The following is a 23940-nucleotide window of genomic DNA, read 5'->3' as shown; positions in this document are numbered from 1 at the left end:
AATATTTTTTAAGAGCCTCCAAACCCAACCAAAATACAAATTCTAGAAAGTTAACAGTAAAATTAACATTTGATTAACATTTTGACTTGAGAGCTGCAAACCCCGAGGTGAACAGGTCTTCAGAGGGTGAAGTTTCAACTCCTTCACTCTCAGACATAAAGATGCCATATTAAAAAGAGAACTGTTTTAGCGACTTTGAAACAGCAAGATGCAAATGCTGTCAGCCAGAAGACGGGGAAGTAAAAGTTCCCCTGGTGACTAGCTGCACTTCTAACAGATAAGCACAGAAGGAGAAATCAGCCATCAGTCAGTGCTAGCACTAATTCCAGTAACACTAAAAAGAAGCAGCATGGAAACCCCATTTAAGTAGAGACATCATAAAAACAGCTAAGAAAAATGGTAAGTAAGGCTTTATCATCATATGAAGTGTTATTCTGATGGACATTATCATTTGCCATTATCACATCAGGAAAATCCAAGATGGCCACCACAATACGATTCAAAGAAATTATTAACAAATATGGCTTGTAGCATATCAAATTAAAGGAAATTTTGTACAGATCAGAATTATGTTTTAAAGTACATTAAACTAATTAGCATAATTAAGTTTCATTTTAATGGCTTGAAGTAGAAGCAACATAAAAACAGTTACAAAAATGAAAGTAATGTGTTATCATCATGCAAAATATTCTTCTTATGGAAATTATCATTTGTCATCATTACACTGTAAAAATTCCAAGATGGCAACCAGGAAATCCAGGATGGCCACCACAACACAATTCAAAGAGATTATTAACAAAATATGGCATATCAAATGAAAGGAAATTTTGTACAGATTACAATTATGTTTTCAAGTACATTAAACTAATTAGGATAATTGAATTTCATTTTAATGGCTTCAAGTTGCTGTTACATGGTGGGTTTCTACCACTATTTTGAATAATTTATTTTTAAGTCATTGTCGAGACTTCGAGGTCATTTTTCTTGTTTTTATGTAATGCTCGATATGACTTGTTTTTTGAACACAATAAACATTTACAACATCAAAAATTTATTGAGGTAGGTAGAAGAGCAACTTGCCATTAGTATTTGTTATATATTTGTTTGTTGACCACTTTTCATACCTCTATGGATTGCAAAACAAACTGAGCAAATGTTATCATAGGCAAAGTAAGTTATTCTTTTACTTAACTCGATAAGTGGTTTGTGTTTTAACTCATTTAAGTGTTTTTTACCCAAGTAAAAAAGTGGCCATTGTGGTTATTCTTTTTCAAAGAATTTTTTTTTTTTTTTTAAATATTCTTTTCCTTTTCATAATTAAGAACCTATGTTTCCTAAATAATAACAAAAATAAAAAAAAATGAATACTTTATGTTCGTAAGTTAGTTGACGGACATTTTGTTTACAGATTTTTTGTGCGTGTCACGACACAAAAATTCTCATTGCGTTTGTCACTATTTCTATCAATGCATGCATAAAAAGTTTTTATCCAATTTTTTTCAAATTTTAGGACAAAAGAAATATATTCACTATTAAATAGCGTTTGACCACAGTTTCTATCTTTACTTATATTTGTACTACAAAGAGTCAACTTTGAGATATTCTAACTTTTGACTGAAAAGACGTACGTGTTGCATTCAAATTCTATAGCAAAGACAATTCTTTTCTCTGATTAGCTAACTAGAAACGTTGTTGATGGGTACAACTTGTGCTTCGAGTTTATTTGCAAACAGTGATCTACCACCAGCAGGCATGCTATGCTGGCATGTTTCGTTGTTAATAGTCGAATTTAAATAGCGTTTTCTTCGAATATACAAACAACAAAAATATTAAAATACCATTTTAAAGTAAATTTTATTGTGAATCCAATTATATAAGTTTTATTTTGATGGACATAGGAGAAATGTACTTATTACTGATTTAAAGACTATGAGTGTCAAATTAAGTAGTAGTGTGCACCTTGTCCAGCGCTGAAGAACGTTATGTTGTCTGGTATTGTTACTGCTAGTTTGTGTATCAGAAGATCAGCCGGGTATGAGTACGTGTTCTGTGCTTGAGCTTGGGGTATGCAGTTCTGAGTCTTTTTGGAACTCATCCCAGTTAATGGAAAGTTTTTGCTAGTTGAGTGAGGGAGTTTTGTCCCTGTTATTTTTTCCAGTATTAAAGATCCAAGACGACAACACCCCGCATTTGTCTTCGACCGCTCTCAAATTGTATTTATCAGAAGAATATCATTCGTTTCCAAAATATCTGTTTCAGTTCCTTTAACTTAAGCCCCACTCCCACTTTGAGATTGAACTGCTTGTTTTTGAATCCAAACAAACTAGAAAACAATAAATGGCCTATTCGTAGGAAGGTTTAAGAGGATCTTATTAACCTGCATCTTTTTTTTTTGACTCACTCACCATCATCTTTCACAATATTGCAAATATTCTTTTTGTAAATAAAAATCATTAAAACAATTGGGAATATTTTAAGTAAGGTAATTCATAGAGTAAATGTGGTATTATGGTGGCTATTGATGAACAAATGGAGAAAGAAGAAAAGGGTGAAAATGGATCTAGTCAAGAGTAATACAGAAGATAATTCCCCATGCCCTACATTTTAACAGATTTATACCTAATTTGTTTGTTGTATTTTTATTTTGTATGAATTTCTATCCCAGAGTGCTCCTTTTCAGAGAGCGAAACTTTCCCCACATTAAAAATCTTGTTTTTAACCGTTTCATGGGGAAACAAGTAAATAGGAACACTTGATCTAAAATTCTTTCTATAAAATGTCTTGAAAGTTTGGTGTGGACATTGTAATCTAACTTAGCCGAAATACACCAACTTGTTTCTGTTTGTAAAATGTATTGATTATAAAGATTTTTCTTTTGGGTTTAAGGTAATTTATAAACATTCAAATTAGATTAAAAAAAAAAAAAAGTTTAACAAATAGAAAAAGAAAACAAAGATAAGTAAACAGAGAGAAGAAATATCTAAACTCATAAAATTTTCTAACATATTCCAAGGGAAGAAACTGGGTAATAAAAATTATTCTTTCATCATTCATAGAATTAAAATTTTAATACGATTATCAAAATAAATAAGATTATAATATATCTTTCAAATATTAACAGATAAAAGAAATAGTATTTTTATGTTATTTCTGATAATTATGTATGAAGTAGACAAAAAAAAAACAAAGAAAAACAACCTTGAAGCTAGTTGTCACCTGTCCAAGTACATTTGTCAGTCTATGACAGAGTACTTTTTTTGCTACCAATTTGCAACTAAATAGATTGATTGTTTAAGCAAATTCCCTAATACATTTAAGTTCATTTCAATACAATTTGCAACAATTTTAATAACTATCCAAAACAGAAGTCAAAATGGGCAAATTGCTGTGGCTGGGATGATTTCATATTTAGCAAAGAGCTCCTCAATCAGAGAATTTACATTACGATTATTTTAGATTTGTGTTTAGCAAAGAAAATGCTAGTTCAAGCTTCTACTAGACAGCAGATCAAAGAAATTTTTATTATTTAGACTAGTATTTTCATCTTGATGCTATTTTCACATTTCAGTCAATGTAAACTTATAATATAAAAACAATCTTTCCCAAGAATTAAAGGATTCAGTTTGAAATTCCATATAGATTCTAGAGTTCAAATAATGCACTTTTTTTTTTTTTTTTTACAAAGGCATCACCACATTATCAAGGCCCAGAGACCACTCAAGGATAAGGGTTAAAGAGTGTACAGTAGAAATTGGTCAATATAGTAATCATTAGTAATGAAAATTTGGCAAATTTAATAACCTATACGGAACGGCCCATCAAGAACTTATTTACTTTAGATTTGAACACAACCATATTGTAGTCAGCCGGAAAGCAGGAAAACGGAAGACAATTCCACAGGCGTGCAGTTCTAAGAAAGAAGCTTTGTTCATGGAATCTACGTTTAGGTTTAGGCACAGATAAAGAGTGGGGGAAATTATTGATAGTATTTACAGCTAGACGAGTGTTTCTTGTGAAAGTTTGGCGAGGGGGGACCATAGATTGAAGCTCAGTTGAACACTTTCCATGAAAATAATGATACAGAGACAAACTCGCAACATCTCTTCTGTGAGATAGAGGTTGCAAGGAGGAGAAAAGGACATCTCCTACGAGGCTACGAAGTCTATTTTGAACTCTATCAAGGCAGGACAAGTCCTTTCTAGCAGCTCCTGCCCAGATGTGGCAACAGTATTCCATCCTTGGACGTACCTGGCTCTTATATAGATAGAGAATAGCATCAGCAGTGAGATATCTACTGGATCGATAGAAAGATCCCACCATTTTTCCAGCGGCCTTGGCAACAGATTTGATATACGTGTTCCATTTAAGATCAGGAGTAATGGTCAAGCCCAGAAGCTTGTCAAAACTTGAGGCCTCCTGAAGACGAGAGCCATTCATTTCAATTGATGACAAATGTGGATTAGAATGTTGATGATGTAAAGAGAGAAGCTTGGTTTTAGATGCATTAAAAGTAACCAGCCACTCCTTTCCCCATTGTACTACGTGCTCAAGATCAGAGGAGAGAGAATTGGAGAGAACTTGGTCGTTTACTGTCTTAGATGTGGTACCATAAATGGTAGTGTCGTCAGCATAAATGTCTACAAATGATGTAAGGATATGATTTGGAAGATCATTAATGTAGATCAGGAAAAGAGTTGGGCCCAGGATGGATCCCTGAGGGACACCGGCATTAATACTGTGAGCTTCTGATTTTTGCCCCTCAACTACTACTCTTATGAACCTATCAGAAAGAAATGATTTAATAATTGAGAAGACTTTTCCAGCTATACCATAGCTAGCGATCTTATGAAGTAAACCTTTATGCCATACCCTATCAAAGGCTTTAGATATGTCAAGAGCAATTGCCCTAGAAAGATTGCCACCGTCGAGAGATTTGCTAATCCTATGCGATATAACTGTAAGCACATCTGCTGTAGATCTAGCAGAACGGAAACCATATTGAGTGTCAATAAGAAGGTTATTTTTGTTGAGATGTTTGATTACTTCTGTATTTAACACAGATTCTAGCAACTTACTCATGACGCACAGGAGACTTATTGGCCTGTACTGAGAGGGGGATGAGCGATCACCTGAATTCTTAAATACAGGGCATACTGATGAGATTTTCCAGGGAGATGGGAAACTATTCTCCTTAAGACAACGTTTAAACAGTTTTGTAAGTATGGGCGCTAGTTCAGGTTGAAGTTTTTTGAGTACTATAATTGGAATACCATCAGGGCCAGTTGCTTTACTCGAATCAAGGTTTTTGATTAGCTTCGCAACATCACGTACAGATATACGTATATCACATAGCGTGTTTTCTGATACAGGAGGAAATATTGGGGGTTGGCGGTCTTGGTCGCAAAGGGTAGAATTAGCTGCAAAGTTCTTGACAAAGAGTTTGGCTTTGTCTGATGCTGACGAGATTACCTCAGGTCCATTGATAATAGTTGGGATGGAGCACACGCTTCTGTTCAGGATTCTGTTTGCTATTTGCCAAAACTAGTGGGATCCAAGCCGCTGCTCAGCTACTTTGGACTTAACAGATTGAGCATACAACTCTCTTGCGTTCCTTATTACTTTCTTACAATGGTTGCTGGCAGTCCTGAAAACGGCTTTAGTTTCCATACATCTATTACGTTTGATACAGTGGAAAAAGTGATTTCTGTGCGCAATGGCAGCAGCACATTACATTGGCCAAAACATTGTTAAAATAAAAGTAGTTCAAATAATCCAAATTAATTATCCTTATCTCAAGAATTCACTAAATCAAAAATAATCACATTTTTAACTCAAAACAATCAATCTAAAATTGTAGACACATGTTCAGAGCTATTGTTACAATCGACACAAATTTTCAAAACTCTTTGTTGAGATTCTGAATAATATGAAATATTTATGGGGAGAAAAAAAATAAAGAATATTGAAAATAAATAAGCAAACTTCTAAATTAATAATAAAATTGTTGAAGTTTAAAAATGTAATATCCCAGTAGGCAGCTCTAGGTTGGAATATCACAACGATTTTATAGAAAAGTTGAAAGAAAACCTGAAAGCACTTTGTATTACATTCAAGCAAGTTACATTAGTCCATAAGGAGTTGAATTCAACTATTACTGTTTGAGAACAACTTGGAGAATTAAGACGGCAAAGGTGTGATCTGTCATACCAATTATTTCATCTAATTTTTCTACATTCAAAATCTGCAAATGACCGGATTTAGGTCTCACATACGATAAACCTCAGAACTGACATAAGAAGTTGGATTGTACTGATAATGATGCATCCGTTATAACTTGAAAATGATTTTCATGTGAATTAAGTTAGAATTCATATGAAAATGTCAACCTTCTGTAGACATATTATGAATACACAAATTATGTAAAAACCTACAAAATATATTGGTGTAAATATGGAGAAAATACATTACAATATGAATAATGTAGGAAATAAAAGGCACCTATTTTTTTTTTTTTAATGGGGGATATAATGAAAAGTTGAAAGAAATTGTATTTGTCTTAAAAAAATTTTTTTTAGAAAAGTTTTTTTTTGACAAAATCAGCTTAAAATATATACATGTAAAACAATCAAGATGAAGACCAGAATTGAATTCCTAAAAAAAAAAAAAAAAAAAAAATCTTCTGACAAAAACTTTCTAACTTGCCATCAATGATTGCCAGGAACCTAATTAATGACGATTGCTTGAGATTCACTGTCATCCTGTATACAGATTTTAGAGTGTACAGCACCCACAGATGCTGTTGAGGTCAGCCGGTCAATGTATATGAACTCTAAAACCTTTCATATTGAAGGAGCACCAACAGATTTCCTAGTCACAGTACTCTCAATATTGTCTGACGGGCCTTAGACATTGCTGGTTTTCCAGTTGGTCTTGATAAACAGGGTTTCCTTTTGCAAACAGCAAGTCACTTATGTCAATGCTTTTACACTCATCAGTGACAGAATTGGCAACAAACCCTGAATATGCAGAAGCATCAAGAGAAAACTACACGTAATCAAAATATGCTGGGCTTCGACAGATTTGTTTCAACCGATTGCCGTGGAGTGGAGCGATAGGCCTTGCCATGCACAACTGCCTTAGTCCACAGTGACGTACCACACTGGGAATCATTGTTAATTGATTTTGTTTTACAAGTGCATCTCCATTGTTACTATTCATGAGAATGTCTTGAGCCTGCTCTTGACCTACCAACTCAGCAAGACATCTGATGAAATTTTCTGATATTGACATATTGGGTTTCAAAAAGGGACATTTTATGAATTATTATTTGTATCCCTATTTTTCTTCAATTTATATTAACTATGACTTAAAATTTGTTGTTACATTCCTAAAATTTTATTGACAGATATTTTCCTTTTTATATATTTTTTTTAATTTGCAATATATTTCAATTTCTGTTTAATTTGCATTAAAAGGGTAGTAAAGTTTGGTTTTTAAGTATAAAAGCACTAATTATTGCCAAGTCATAGATTGCATGAAAATTTGAATGAGTCATGTATGGGATTTTGTTTTATGGTATATTTTGTACCATCCACTATAGTAAACGATAACAAAAATTATGTTAACTAATAAAAGAAAATTTTATTGATGCTGGTTAAAATATTCTTTTTTAAAAATTAACTTCTTAAAAATCTAATATCAATGAACATTTGATTCAACCATAATTAGCAAGTTAAAACATTTATGAATCGAGTTAAAGAGTTTTTTTTAATGTTTTTGCTTAACATATAGTGAAAAAGGTTTTTTGGGGGGGCGGTTTCAGGATACTTTTCACTAAGGAAAAAAAATTTTTTCATTGAAAATTGCCCCTATATATTTTTAAGTATAGATGAAAACAGAAAACTGTATCACAAACATAACACTCATGTGACAAAATAGATTAAATTCAATTTTATAATTTATTCCATATAATTTTCAAAAAAATGAACATTTATGAAATGTTAATTTTTGTGATATTTTGAGATTGTGAATTATATAAAAAATTTAAGTTGAATATATATTGAAGCCCTGAGGCGAAGTTTGAAAATAAAATGGGCCAGCCAGAATGAGTTAGTGAAAGATGTTTGAATTTATTTAAGAACCACATTGACAGGTGCGCGGCCGGAAGTCGTCAAGCGTTACGACGACGAAGGTTTGTTTGTTATAAGCGAAGTAAAAAAAGAAAACAACGTTAAAACTAAGCGGGAAAAAAACACAAAAAAAAAATTAACGTAAGGCAAACGAACGATGAAAACAGAAAAACGAACACGTGAAAAATGGCTGTTTCGATATTAAAATTTTAAAAATCAAAAAAAAAAAAAAAAAAAAAAAACCCATCTCACACCACAATTCAAACCCAAAACGTTTAGATAATGAACCAAAGCCTTAATCAACTGAGCTAACGTGACGTACATGAAATTTGTTCGGTTTTTCAACTATTTAAAGTAAATCAGGTCACGACGTCATCTGACGCATGCGTAGAATCGGTCATTGTCACGAAAGGACTGTTTTTGTTGTTGGGGGGGGGGGAGAGTTAACGTTTTTGGCCAATTTTTCGATATTTTTCGAGCAAAGGATGGAGTTTCGAGATGTGATACTGAGTTTGTGAATTTTCGTCGCGTCTGTTATAAGTTTTTAGCAGACATACATACATTTTCGCTTTTATATATATATAGAAGATGGTTACCATGTTGTATTAAATTCTATACTAGGTTTGTTTAGTGGGTCACTGTCATCCAACATATGCACTCTTTCGAGTCGTTTCACTCGATAATTTTTACTTTGTCCTTCAAGAGTATAGGTCCTCCTTTTCCCTCCATATGTAGTCAGCCATACCCGACTTTTCAACATCTCTATTTATTATGGCTTTCAGTGGTCTTGTAACTTTATTCTTAGTGAATGACATGTCTCACCTTTGTATATTTTTTCAACACTTATATGGAATTATATACACAATGTTCTTCATCATGACCTTTTTCATTTGGGCGTGGGTGAGTGGGTGGGTGAGTGGGTGGGGGTCTTGACATGTACAAGATATTTTTGAACTGTCAAGTCAATCCTAAATACTGTCCTGATATCACATTGATATTTTTCTAACAAGCTCTTGATATATGACATACAAACTGGTGAGTTTTTGGGTGGTGGACTGATGCTTGGTCCAGATTTCTTGAAACTGATGTCATGCTCTCTGAATAGCTGTTTCAGTATAGGTTTTCTCTTAGTATCCATCTCCTCTTGATATGTATTGCTGTTGCTGCATACTGCCTTTGCTTAATATTGTAGGCAATGGATGATTAAGAGTGTCACTTTGAACTGAATTTTGTTAGTACTTTATTTAAGCACATCTGATTGAACACGACAGAGTTATTCTTTCCGATTTTTCTGGATATCTTTTCGATTCACTGAGCGGCCTTTTTTATTTCAATCGGCATGTTGTACAAAATGGCACTCAAAAGTTGTTATTAAGCCATATTCTACTTTATAGTACTTTATTTGTAACACCATGGATCCACGCATGGTTCAATCTTTAGTAAGGGCAATACTAAGGATACTTACGAAACTGTTTAAGCGCTGCCTTAAGGAGAAGTGCTTTCCGACCCCCTGGAAGACCTCATCAGTTTGCCCTGTATTTAAGAATTCAGGTGATAAGTCATCTCCCTCTCAGTACAGACCAATAAGTCTCCTGTGTGTTATGAGTAAGTTGATGGAATCTATATTAAATAGAGAAATAGTCAACCACCTCAGCAGAAACAACCTTCTTAGTGACACACAATATGGTTTCCGCTTTGCAAGATCTACCGCAGATGTGCTGACGGTTATATCTCACAGGATTAGTGAATCTCTTGACAAAGGCTTCCTTTCTAGGGCAATTGCTCTTGACATATCAAAAGCCTTCGACAAGGTATGGCATAAGGGTCTACTTCACAAGATTTCCAGCTACGGTATAACTGGAAATGTTTTCTCAATCATTAAATCATTTCTATCTGATAGGCTCATAAGAGTAGTGGTCGATGGACAAAAATCAGAGGCCTGCAGTATTAATGCTGGAGTCCCTCAGGGTTCAATCCTGGGGGCCCAACTTTCTTTCTGATCTACATCAATGACCTCCCTAAACACATACTTAAATCATTCGTTGACATCTATGCTGATAACATGACCATCTACGGCAACACATCAAAGGCTGTAAATGACAAAGTTCTCTCTGATTCTCTCTCCTCTGATCTCGAGCGCGTGGTTCAGTGGGGGAAGACGTGGCTGGTTACCTTTAATGCATCTAAAACCAAACTCTTATCCTTACATCATCAACGCTCTGATCCCCAGCTGGCATCAATTGGGATGGATGGCTCTCTGGGTTTGACCTTTACTCCGAATCTGAAATGGAACATGTACATCAAGTCTGTTGCCAAGGTCGCTGGAAAAATGGTGGGATCCTTCTACCGCTCCAGAAGATATCTCACTACTGATGCAATTCTCTATCTATATAAAAGCCAAGTACGTCCAAGGACGGAATACTGCTGCCATATCTGGGCAGGAGCTGCTAAAAAACAGCCTATCCTGCCTTGACAGAGTACAAAATAGACTTCGTGGCTTAGTGGGGGATGCCCTTTTCTCTACCTTGCAACCACTCTCCCACAGAAGAGACGTTGCGAGCCTTTCCTTGTTTTATCGTTATTTCCATGGCAGGTGCTCTTCTGAACTCCAATCTCTGGTCCCCCCTCACCAATCTTTCACGAAAAACACCCGTCTAGCCGAATCCACTGTGAAAAATTTCCCCCACTCTATATCTGTGCCTAAATCAAAATGTGGATTCCATGAACAAAGTTTCTTTCTTAGAACTGCACGCCTGTGGAACTGTTCAGTCTGCCTGCTTCCCACCTGACTACAACTTGGATGTGTTTAAGTCCAATGTTAACAAATTCCTAATGAACCGCCCCCTTAAGTAAACACTTCATCAAATCTCCACACTAACGTAATGTACTTGCAATAACCCTTATCCCTGAGTGGCTTCCGGGCCTTGATAAGTGGTGACCACTGTGTAAAAAACAAAAACAAAAAAACAAAAAATTGCACATTCCTTAAGACTTCTATCCTGTCATGGCTGAATGAGAGCATGCTACTCCCATGGATTAGATAAAGGTTTGTTTAAAATTCTGTACAGATTCCAGAGTTCAGCAAAATAGACCTGAAGTGAAGAAGATCGGGGGGGGGGGGGTTACACTGATCAAAATGCTGTGAGAATAACACTCAAGATAAGCACAGTAGTAAGAATAATCAAAGTAATCAATCGTCATCTAAAAAAACTTTAGAAACAATGGTGAACAGACAAAACAAGATTTATAGATTCTCTTTATGTTTTATTGACTGAGGCAATTATGATTGTGACATTGAAGTACATAATTGAAATATAGATATCTACTTTTTTTTGTATCTAGAGATTAAAATAGCATATTTGAAAGGAATGAGTTCTACAAAGTTTCAGATTTAAAATCATTTATTTATGAAAATAAATATTGAAAATATAACTTCCTGGTTTTAGGAAATTTTTTTTTAAAACATGAGATTGTTTACAATTTTAAATTTTGATGGTTATGAAATGTGCGGATACCTACTGAGCATCTTCCACATAAATTGCCAATACATATACAGATAGATAAAAAGAAACAAACCGAGTTATGTATTCATCAACGTTTCGTCTTTACTTCGAGACTTCCAGACGAAGTCTCAAGGTAAAGATGAAACGTTGATGAACAGATATCTCTGTTTCTTTTTATTTCTCTATTTCGTCGGAATACTATTTCGCTTATATATATATATATATATATATATATATATATATATATATATATATATATATGCCTTTATTATTAGAAAAGTATTCAAAGAACAAAAAATTATTCAGCATCATACTCCGACGAATGTAGAGAAGTACTCTCGAGACATTTTTTTCTTTTAATAATTATCAAGTAAATACACACAGATTCAGTAATTGTTGGAGGGTGAAAAAACACAAGCAAGAAGCGTACTAAATGACACACTAGTGGACTGGACATCTGCCAAAATAATGAAAGTCAAATAATAATAGACTTGAACCTGCTTCAACTCAACCTAAGATTCAATAATATTTTAATGAAAAGCTTCCGTAAGACTAAAATAAATAAAATTAAAAAGTCCTTCTTTCAGAGGGAGAATAGGGGAAGGGCTTGATTACAATTCTTCGTTTAAGAAACCGATTATTTACAGACAAATATAATCATAAATGGATTAACTAGAAAGAAAGGTTTTTATTATTAAAACTAAACGAACAAGAGGAGTGCATGCGAAAAGTTATGCCATTCATTAATAACACAAATGAACAAGAATAATTGACTAATTTCGAGAGTACTTCAAACTCGACAGTTTAATGGTTTTAAAATCACTTTCAGTGTTGATGATATTGTAAACAAAACGGTTGTATACGCTGTTCTGTTATCGCCCCCAATTCTTTTATAGCTCATTCTATACAATTGTCCATTTAAAATTACATTGCAATAATTTAAGTAAAACAATATTCATAAATATTTAATTCAATATCGATTTCTTTAAGAGGAAACATTTTTTTTTTTCATATATTAGTTTTACTTTTCATTTCCTGTTATTATTTGGACCCATCGTTTTCTCTGTATATGACTGAATTAGAGTTTGCTTTTTATTAACAAAACAAAATAACCTCTCTTAAAAAGACAATCGATATTAAATTAAATCTTCACGGAATTATAGAACTAATATTATGGAATGGCGTCTTTTGGGAAAGATAATTCGATTCGAGACGCTGAAAGTGGACACTACTTGTTTACTATATCGTGAAGCTTTGAAACGGGTTTTAAAGCTTTAAATTGAAAATCTTCTCTGGCTTGAATTAAAGACTTGAAAAAGAGAATTTGGGACGCTGAAAACGTAGATAGACAACAAAACAAGTCGGCCATTTTAATCGATTATTAGACTGACCGACAAACCAGTGATCATTTGAAAATAATTTTAAAGCTTTTAAAAACTGTCACCCAAAGTAATTTTTGATGTACTGAAATATCTGGCTTGGATTAGAGTATTTTTTTTTAAGGTCAAGCATTATGGTTCACTTTGAAAGGAAATCATTATTTTTCGCACGCATCCTCATCGTATCAAATAATAGAGAGATTGATTTCTTCATTAGATAAATAAATCACTTTTAAGTTAACGAAAAACAGGTTTCAAAAAGCAAAATTCAAATTAACTTTGATGGATGCTGTTTATTCTGGTTAGGAGGGGGGGTTCATTCATCGATTTTTGTTCGATAAGAGGATCATCATTAACAAGAACAATTCATTAAGTAAAGTTAGGGAATTTGTGGGGGGGGGAGTTTCTTCATTGACATAAAAAGGAGGGGGTATTACAAGATTGTAAATATATTTGCGGAAATAATTTGACGAAAAAAATCTTTTAAGTCTCAGTTCGAAATGTTACCATTATTTCGGCTACTGCTATAAAAAAAAAATGCGATATAAAAATGTAGGCATGCAGCAGTTTGTTTGAAAGCCTTTAAATGAAAAAAAAATTTTTTTTTTTTTTAGTGCTAATTCTGAAATTTTTAAGTAATTTTGTTCGAAAAGTTAACGTTTTCGTTCCACTTTATTTTATTAAACTGGAGTGTTGAGTCATAAAAACACGATGACTTCTCTCCTCCTCGCTAGCTACATAGCATACCAAGCAAGCAATCTGACAATTTGCTAACAAGCTAAGATGTACGAGGTGATAAATGAAAACATTGATGCCTAAACTTTTATTGGATAAAATATGCTTAAAGAGGGACTTTCTAAATTTGACAGAGAATAAAAAGAGGAACAAGAAACGGGCAAAAATGCGCCTATTTTACGTCAACGTTGGTCGTCGTACAAGAGACATTTGGCTTACGTCAGATTTCCATCTCAAAATGGCGACACAGTCACGTGACATCAATACCAACGGATTCCCAGCGAAATGGAAATTATTAACATCACAACATATACAACAGTTGATTGGTTTTTAAATGACATTAGAAGGATTCAATATTGCATTTATCGACATTGCAAGTAACAAGTGAATGCATTTTTTTAAATGAAAGTTTAAAAGCATGTCGTACTTAATCGCATTTGAGGAGGAATTGTAGAAAAAAGTAAACATTTTTCATCTAACCCTAGTGAAGAGCACTAGTGTCACGTGGTACTAGTACTAAAGGGAAATTTAAGAAATCACTTAAATATTGATGAAATATTTAAAATATATAATATCGATCAGAGTTAATTTGAGATTTTTAAAATTTTTATATAGCCATATATATATATATATATATATATATATATATATATCCCTGTTTTAGTTACATTGTGTTGACGTTAAAATAAATAAAAGCACAATAATTTAAGCATATATATATATATATATATATATATATATATATATATATATATATATATATATATATATATATGCGCACGCGCGCTTGTATAGATATTTTAAAGCTAGATTTCAATAAATCTTACCAATAAAAAAAAATTAAAATCTTGATACTTATGCAGAATACGGGCCGTACTGAAATAACATTTAGAAACCCATTCTTAACATGAGAATGGAGGAGGGCATTTTGTAACTTATGTACTTTCACCTAACAATTTAATATACAAAATACTATAAAAATTAAATAAATCCTAATAAATAGCATGGTCAATATACTGCATAGGTACCAAAAACTTACCTGTTTAAAATAAAAAAAAAAAAAAGTGGCATTTTTGCTGGAGAGATTCGATTTAGATTTTTCTTAAATGTTAATTTATCTTTTATTCTTATATTCAAACGTTTCAGCCGACGTAGATTCCGATTTTCTTCAGGTGCATTTTTCCGAATTCGAGAAGCTACCAGTCGAATTTGGGAACCTGTACGTACTTTTGAATTTCACTTCGAAATTCGATCATTATTCCAGAGTTCTAAAATAGGTAAAGAAGATCGGAGGTTACATCGGCAGAGATGTCGTAAATATAACAACCAAGATGAAAATAGTATACCGAATTATACAAATTATAAAGCTTACTAAAAAAAAAAAAAAGAAGTTCCGAAACGTTAATAGAAAATAAAGCAATAAATCTATTAAATCAGTCATTTATTGTGAAGTTCTTGATATCGTGTTGACAAAACTAAAAAATAGTAAATATTTGGAGATGCCAAATATTTTTATGGGGAGAGAGATCATCATGGCGACTTAGAAAGAATGATTTAAAGCAACAGTTTAAAATATCGGCACATGTAAATCATCAGCTACTATTGGTTGTCCAAGTCGATCAGGTAAAACTCAATAACGAGTTTACGACAACAACGAAAGACGACCATACAAAGTTAAACTTGGGTTCCTGAAACGGAATAAAAACACTTATAAATTTATTTACATTGGATTTTTTTGACATATTTACACTGTTGCATCGTATATGCACTTGTAGATTGTTGCTTTTTATTTTATTTTGCAATTGTTTTCTTTATTTATTTTGCAGTTACGCAGCTAGATTTTATAATTTGTTGCATTTTATCTGGTAAAGTTTATGAAGCCGCCGCGAAAACAGAGATGGGGAAAATGCACTTCATTAACCTAGACCAATTAATCCTAAGCCCGTGGGGTGGAGTATTGTCACTAGGAGCTTAGGGTTAGTAATTGAGTTAATGAAGGTCACCAATTCTACAGATTCTCGAGCATCAGCTTTTTTTTTAAATTTTTTTTACAGAAATTACTTTTACATTTTACAAGAAAAAGCAGTATGCATGCATGGCTTCAATTATATAAAAATAAGACTAGATACTGATTTTTTAAAAATGACAAAAAAAAAAAAATGAAATTATGTATACATATCCACACAATAGAACAAAATATAAATAAATCAATAACTGTTTTTCGTTTCAGAAACTCGAATCTCATTTTGTGTGATTGCCTTTCGGCTGTTGTGATACGACGTTAACTCGTTACCGGATTTTGTCGAACATTATGAACAACCATGGGGTGGGGGCTGATCTATATAAGGGCTCCAAAATCTGAAATAAATGAAAATATGAACGTAAAACTTACATCGGTATGGTCTTTTATTGTTTGATGTGAAGATGTTTGTTGCGACATTGCGACTGATGATGAAGAAGACGAAGCCAGTTTTGTATTTGCGCTGCAAGTCGTAGTCGTGGTCGTCGTAGTCGTCATGTTTGGACCATGATTTAAACCCATCACGTTTTTAACAGCAGTGTTTTTCTTGTTTTTCCTACGTTTTGTTTTTTTGTTATCCACGGAACTCATCTTGTCGGAGTATTCAGCTTTCTTTTCAACATACAAAAAAAGACGCACGGGTAAAAAATCCACACGAGATCCAGCTGTGGAGTGAAAAGGGATATATATACATGCACCACAAAAAAAATCAGAGACGTGGGAGTCTAGAGGAAAATAATCAACAAAAAAATTATAGAAACTGAGAAAGCAGCTAAGATTAGTGTAGCCTGTTTTGTTACTGTAGTGACTGATAGTGCTGGTAACACAATTCTTGCCGTTGCAGACCGCCAAAATTATACATCATCCTTATAAAATAAACAACCACAGGGTTCGATTAATATCATCCCATGTCAATATGGCGGATACTAGTGCTATCTTCCCATAATGCATAGCGTCAACTGGCACGGTTTCTAATGGGATAAATGTTTGGATTTTTTAATCTACGGATGGCTAGAAGAAACAAAATAACTTTCTTAGATAGATTCTGTCACAATTGTTACTGTTTCATATATGTTAATTAACAGAATATTACAACTTGGTTATTTAGATTTACAAACTACTTATAAGCTCGAAAACCACTAAATAAAATTGCATGAGAACTTACCGTGTGTCTGTGTGCGCGTGTTTCTCGCCTCTACGTGGCTTACACAATATTTGTTTAATTAATTATTAATTGAATGTTTACTGAAATAAAAAAATGCATTAGCATAAAATAAAACAATTTTTTTTTAAAATGACATTAGAAAACAATTTAATTAAAAAGCTGCATCCACCAGAATGCATTTTGATTTCTTTGTAAACAAGGCAGGCATTTTAATCTGCTATTATTAGTTGAGGGAAAAAGAATCAATTACTTCATGATCAAAAAGCCATGTTCGTGATTCTTCAAAATTTGAATGAAATTTTAAAGCATTTAAAACTGTCAGATAGAAAGTTATTTCTGACTTTAAAATCGTTAGCCAATTAAAAAATAATAATTTTTGAAATCACCAGTTTTGGAGTTTTACTTTAGGGTATTTAGTAATGGGAGAAGTATTTTTGGGATGAGCCGGATTCAGAGAAATGTTTTCAGTGAAAAAGTTTTTTTTTGTTTTTGTTTTTTTTTACATGGGGGTCACCACTTATCAAGGCCTGGAGACCACTCAGGGATAAGGGTTATTGCGTGTACCAATGAGATAGTATTGTAGTAATCATTAGTATTGGAGATTTGATAGAGTGTCTTACTTAAGGAGGCGGTTTGTCAGGAATTTGTTTATGTTGGATTTGAAGACATCCAGGTTGTAGTCAGGTGGGAAACAGGCAAACGGAAGAGAGTTCCACAGTCGTGCACTTCTTAGAAAGAAGCTCTGCTCATGGAATCTACGTTTGGATTTAGCCACAGATAAAGAGTGGGGAAAATTATTGACAGTAGTTTCAACCAGACATTACCGGTTTTATAATCAAATGTAAGAAAAATGAGAGACATGTTATACAGTAAACAAAACAAAATAATGAGTTAAGAAGGCATATATTCACAAAATTTATACATGTTTAAAATGGAAGTTTACAGCAAAAGGAAAAACATAGACTGTTCATAAATATTTTTAGAGTTTGTGTAAAAATGAAGGCTTGATTAGCTGATATATTGAAGAAGTCTGAATCGATGATTTAAGAGCTTTGCTTTACAAGGGGCAGGAAAATCACAATTGAGACTTCTCTGCTCATTTAAATAAATTATAATTTATTGAAAATTGTTTATAAGAGTCAATGTTCATTTGATTTCGTATTAGTAAGAGAGTTTAGTGAGAAATATTGGAATTATTTCAAAGAACAAAGTTTATACAGATTGGCAGACAACAATAAGTCAATGAGTTGTGTGTGTCTGCGTGTTCATTAATGTTTGTTGCATGTGTGAATAGAGAGAGATTTCGCAGATGGAAGCACCCAACAGAGTGGTGCATAATAACACTGATATGTAGACTCAGGTCAACTGGGTTCCACTGGTGTATTGAAGAAAAATCTGGCTATTTAAAGGATTTAGGTGGCTCCCAGGAGGACCATTTCAAATAAATTCAGAAAGTTTTCTGATTGGTCTTAAATATAATTATTTGTTTTTATTCAGGATAGTGTATGCGTAATTGACATGTGCACAAACCAGTTTGCACATTTTGATTTCGGATATCAATGAGTAAACATCGGTCACTACAGATATAAACAGTTTCAGCTGAGAATCAAACCTGACAAGATGCTGTGCTGTTTTTCATCAGTACTTGGTGGGAGACGAGATACAGATTCTCATTCAAGATTAACAGACTTGAACTCAATTACATGTACATAATACACACTGTCTGATCCAACCTACCTTGCTGCCATACAATCTTGTGTTTCTGTGTGAAAGAAGCTGTTCAATAGAGTTGATTTAATTGTAGAAAGATGCTGACATTTTATATAGAACTCTGATGACCTTTTCTTCTTCATCTCAAGCGAGCCAATGCTAAATACAGATGCTAGAACAAAATGACTATCTTCAATCTCCAGCATGCATCTCATGTCACCAACAAGCTCTCACTCGACACTTCCATCATGGGAAAGCAGACGACACACAAATACCGAAAAATTTAGAACTAAATAATAAATAATGGAGATTTTTAGTATTTGTTTGTCTCAATCTACAACTATACCATTCTACAATGTTTTAATGCTTAAGTCAGTTTACTATATTATCTCAGACTAATATACTATCTTCCAATGCTCAATTCAGGAGAGAGGGCAGTGTAGTACCTGTTCTGTTTTTTGTTATACCATTCTCTAACACATTACTTCCTACTTTTTTTTTGAGCCAGTAGACGATAATATCTATTTTGTTGTCATGAAACCATCCTTTTTTTTGGGGGGGGGGGGGGTAGTGAACTATATGTTTGTGGGTGGCTTAGTGTATTATGTTTATTTTTTTTTTTTTACAAAGGAGTCACCACTTATCAAGGCTTAGAGACCACTCCAGAATAAGGGTTAATAAGTGTAGTAGTTTGCAGGGAAAATCGTGGCTTACCTGACTAGTGTGGATCTTGTGTTCATTTGCTAAAGGAAAAAAATAATTTAAAAAAAAAGCTAAAATGACGGCGTCACTTTTGTATTTGATGATCACGTGTGAGTAACACAAATTCTATGCAAATTAGATTATACAAAATGCCTAAAAAGAAATGGTAAAAAGAAAGACCGAGTTGAAAGACAGCATGTTATGCTAACAGACGTGTGTATCATCAGGATTATTGTGACTCAAAAGATTGAAGGTGGGACAAAACACGACTTTACAACTCCACTGAAATCAATTTTCAAACTAGAAGCTATTTCGGGTTTATATTACCTTTCGGCGATGGAGGGCAAGATTTTGATGTCTGGTTGATTCTGGAGTTTAGTGATGCTGCAGCTGATATGCCCATTATCGATCAATAAATGAGCGAAAATGTGGAACTTGTGTGTGAGCTTTGCACTATGAAAAATGTTGAGTGTGTCCTGCCATTGAGATTGCAAGGTCGAGTTCTGGCTATATACAGGCAACTTAGTACAGAGCAGAAAACAGATCTAGAACAGATCAAGCAAGCCCTTATAACTACATATGCTACTGATACATTTAATGCATATGACTGGTTTGTCACTTGACAACTTCGCCCTGATGTGACGGTGGACAAATTTTTTGCTGAGCTGTGACACCTGGCCTGGTTGGTTAGTGGACCATTGCTGAATGTTGGTTAACATGCGCTTTCATTTCTGGATTACCACATGTCAGACATATATTACGTGCTTCATCCAGAATGGAAACAATGAGTGCGGAACAACTGTTGACCTCATGATTGACAATGAAGACCCTGCAGAATTGACTGCCACCACCTCCATCAGACGAACACTTTCAGAATCCAAATTGCATAATAACGATAGAAAATTTGCTTGCTACAGGTGTAGTGGTCCCAACCACTTGGCAAAGGACTGCTTACTTAATCACCAAGAGAGGCTGAACAGTCAGATGCACAAAGTTCATTGTGAGATATGTTGCTTCAAATGCAATGGCCTTTGACATATAGTATCGCAGTGCCAGGGAAATGCCGAAGGGGAGGAGGCATTAGCATTAATCTCCTCCCTGACCAACTGAACACTAAGAAGCTCCCCTCCATGAAAGTATGTATAGATAAGCAAGAGTGCAAAGCATTGACTGATTCTGGGTGCTTGCGGACTCTAGTGAGGAAAGCCGTGTGTCACTGTTGGAAGCAGAAGTCAGCAGGAGTACTAACAGCTGACGGAAGGACATTGAATTGACCAGGATATGGCAAAATAACTGTAGAGGTTGGCCAAGTTTTAGTTGTCGACATTAAGGTGTTGGTCATGGATAAACAGCTGTTGGGCTTTGATCTACTGTTGGGGATTGATGCGATCAAGAATCTCTGTGAAGTTTTTCTAACGGAATCAGGCAAAGCATGTTTCAGAGGCCTAAACAGATGTGCTGCTATCTCAATCGATGAGCTGCACTTTAGTGTGACTTATGATCACAGTAGCAAAGAATGGAGTGAATTGTGAAAATGGTCGAATGGTTACTCTCCCAGTAAACTGAGTAACAGTGTGCAAGAATAAACAGTGCCTTGTCATGACATGGATGCCTATGAGAACGAGATCCAACAGTGGTGGCAGAATGGACGACTGCCAATGCAGAAGCGTGCATGCAAAAACTAAGAGAGTGGCAGCGAAAAGGAGTCAATGTGTCACATGGGTCTATGAAATTCATATCTTCAAATCCATGACAACAAGGCACAATGGCCATTTCAAACAGTTATTTTGTGGGGCCAGTGCTTCTGTCTTACACAGTTGGATTTGGCCTGAATGTGGCGGCACTTATTATGAAGTCTGTTATAGATGCTATGGTATTTGAAGACCATGCGATCAAAAGCACCACATCAGCATATGTTGATGATATTTTCATTAATGAAAGTCTAGTTCCTGCGGTGCATGGGCAACATTTTTTAGACTATGATTGCATTTTCAAGGATCCGGTATGACTGAGAGATGGAGCCAGAGTTCTTGGCTTGCAAATCTGGGAAAAAGATGACACTCTTCAATGGAAATGAGGAAGTTCAATTCTGGAAATCCCTAATAAATTGACTCGCCGGCACATATTTTCTGTCTGTGGGAAATTTGTTGGTCACTTCCCCATATGTGGATGGCTCTGGGTGGGCAGTTGCATTTATCAAGCATCTAGCAACTGCAGTAACAAAGGGCTGGGATGACAAAATCAAAAACGCCTCTTTCTGTTACATATTGGCAGATCCTGTTGGAGGAGACTGATGTGTGGACAGTAAAGAAATTACAGTCTGAGTGGATGCGAGTTGCATAGCCACAGGAGTGGCATTGAAAATGAATGGGACGGTCATTGAGGATGTGTGTTGGCTATGTCCAACTAACGATGCTCAGCATATCAATCTAGCTGAAAATGCTGCACTCAAAGGAGTCAATTTGGCTCTTCAGTGAGAAGCGACAGTGTTACATTTGGTCACTGATTTGTCACGCAAGCACCAGTGCATTTCTGATACTTTAACTGAACACGAAAGCAGCTAGTGAGATGCTAATCAGGCAATGGTGAGGAACCTTACAATTATTGGCGAAAAAATATGGATTGACCATTGATGTAAAACTCGTGAAGTCCTGTCAGAACCACACAGATAGTCTCGCCAGAGCAGTACGTAGGCTGACTCAAGGAAGAAAGAGAGCTGGTGCTTGGGAATTGCAAACCAGCAGGACAACTGGATGAGGACCAGGTGACTGACATCCATCATCAAAGTGGACATATAGATGTGAAGCGAACTTAATATTTTGCCAGGTCGATTGACCTTCAAGAGTCCAAAGAGATTGCTAAATCTGTTGTGAAAGCTGTCAATCAATAGACTCAGCACCTGTTCACTGAAATAAAGGAAAACGGAGTGGGAAGAACAACTGGAGCAAATTAGTGATGGAGATAACCCCCCACAATGGTTAGAATTTTCTAACTATCATCATCTGTGGCCCCTCTAGATTTGCAATATGGTGGCCAATGCATCCGATAGATGCACCCCCTGTTATCTGACAGTTGGAGAATATTTTCCTTGAGCGAGGCTCGCTGATGGAAATACTGACTGACAATACCATTGCTTTCACCAGTAAAGAGTTTGGGGAATTTGCAAAAAATTAAGATCTACATCTGCAGTTTCAATATGCCTACGAAATTGTAGAATAAAGTCATAGGACCATTAAGACTATTGCAGCCAGAAAGAATTGTTCAATATTGGAGGTGGTCTACTAGTACAACATTACTCCAAAAGATGATATTTCACCTTCCATCGCACCAGCTGAAGTGCTACATAGATATCATGTTTGAATCAAAAGTGTTGAACCTAACCCACTATCCAAACCAGAGGTGACTGGAGGGATATACAAAAAAGGAGACATCGCTTGGATTAAAAATTTGCATGACAGGTGCACAAAAAAAAATATATATATATAACATGGGTTGCGTTACTGAAGTGATCAGTCCGCAGTTTGTGAAAGTTGATGGGGTGTCTCGCCACATTAAAGACTTTTGACCAGTAATATGGATGCACTTATCAAGGGAAAAACGTGATTCTCAGCATAGTGAGTGGCTAATCTATCTGAATTCAGATCTGCTTGACAATTATTCCGATGCTATTAACCTCCCAACTTATTCTCTTTATTTATCTAATTTGTGTGAGGGCGTCCGGCTTTGCTTTACAGTTTTGATTTGGGTTTCGATTCTAGCTGATGGCACCTAAATACGTTTTTTTTTTTTACTTTTGAAATCACAACTATATAATAATATATACTAAATCTAGACAAATTAAAATATCATATTTATGTGTATCTTACGACCCCCCCCCCCCGCTAGTCTTATATAAAAAAAAAATCACAGCAATTTTTTAAAGATAGGTTTTGAGGGGATTAAAGGATCGGGAGTCATCAACTTGGTCTATTCAAGCACCATAATGCCCCATTCACTATATGGATGTAAATTCTTTAAAATATCCCCAGATGTTTTGATGTAAAAGTATTTGTGATGCATTCTTTTTTAAGAAAATAAAATAAATGTGTTTTTTTGTTTTTTTTAAGACAATTCATTGTAATTGAGTGGTAGTTCATGATATTTACGATGTTTGACTGAAAGGGAATGGGAAGCCTTACTGTTAGATATTGCTAGGGCAATGCTGAAAGATGTGCTAGTCTGTGATTATTATAATCGTTATAATTTTTGTAAAAATTAAAAAAAAAAATAATGCTATCATAGTGAAATAAATATTTATAGATTAAATTATTTATGCTAAGATGTTTTAAAAGAAAAGAATGTTAGAACACAAACAATAATTTAAAAATAGTTTGACCTCTAGAGTCTGATGTAGTCTTACGTAGAGGCCACTTAAAGTTACATTGACTTAATGTAAAGCTTGAAAAACATGGATGATTTTTTAAAAGGATCGGAAGTGAGAGAGAGCAGATGGAGTCAGAGTTGAGAGAGGGAGAAAGACAGTCCATGAATGGTGATGGCTCCCAGAGGAATGCATTAGTCTAGGACCAGCTTCCAATGGAGAAACATCAGTAAATAA

General features: G+C 34.5%; 1 protein-coding gene across 2 annotated transcripts in view; it reads right to left on the bottom strand.

The window, feature by feature from the left end:
* LOC145283647 (protein FAM193A-like) overlaps positions 1–16727 on the bottom strand; it is a 130700-nt gene extending 113973 nt beyond the window's left edge. For both annotated transcript variants that reach the window (XM_080132612.1, XM_080132613.1), the window contains exon 1: positions 16139–16727. In XM_080132612.1, coding sequence (XP_079988738.1) covers positions 16139–16357 — 219 coding nt within the window. In that variant the 5' untranslated portion in view covers positions 16358–16727. The remainder of the gene's footprint in view (positions 1–16138) is intronic.
* Between the last annotated feature and the right edge of the window lie 7213 nt (positions 16728–23940).

This window comes from Euprymna scolopes, chromosome 8 (assembly GCF_053919585.1).
Source record: "Euprymna scolopes isolate OS-2025 chromosome 8, ASM5391958v1, whole genome shotgun sequence".
In the NCBI taxonomy this organism is placed as follows: Eukaryota; Metazoa; Mollusca; class Cephalopoda; order Sepiida; family Sepiolidae; genus Euprymna; species Euprymna scolopes.
Note: the sequence above shows the minus strand (reverse complement) of the source record. Positions and strands in the feature narration are given on the sequence as shown.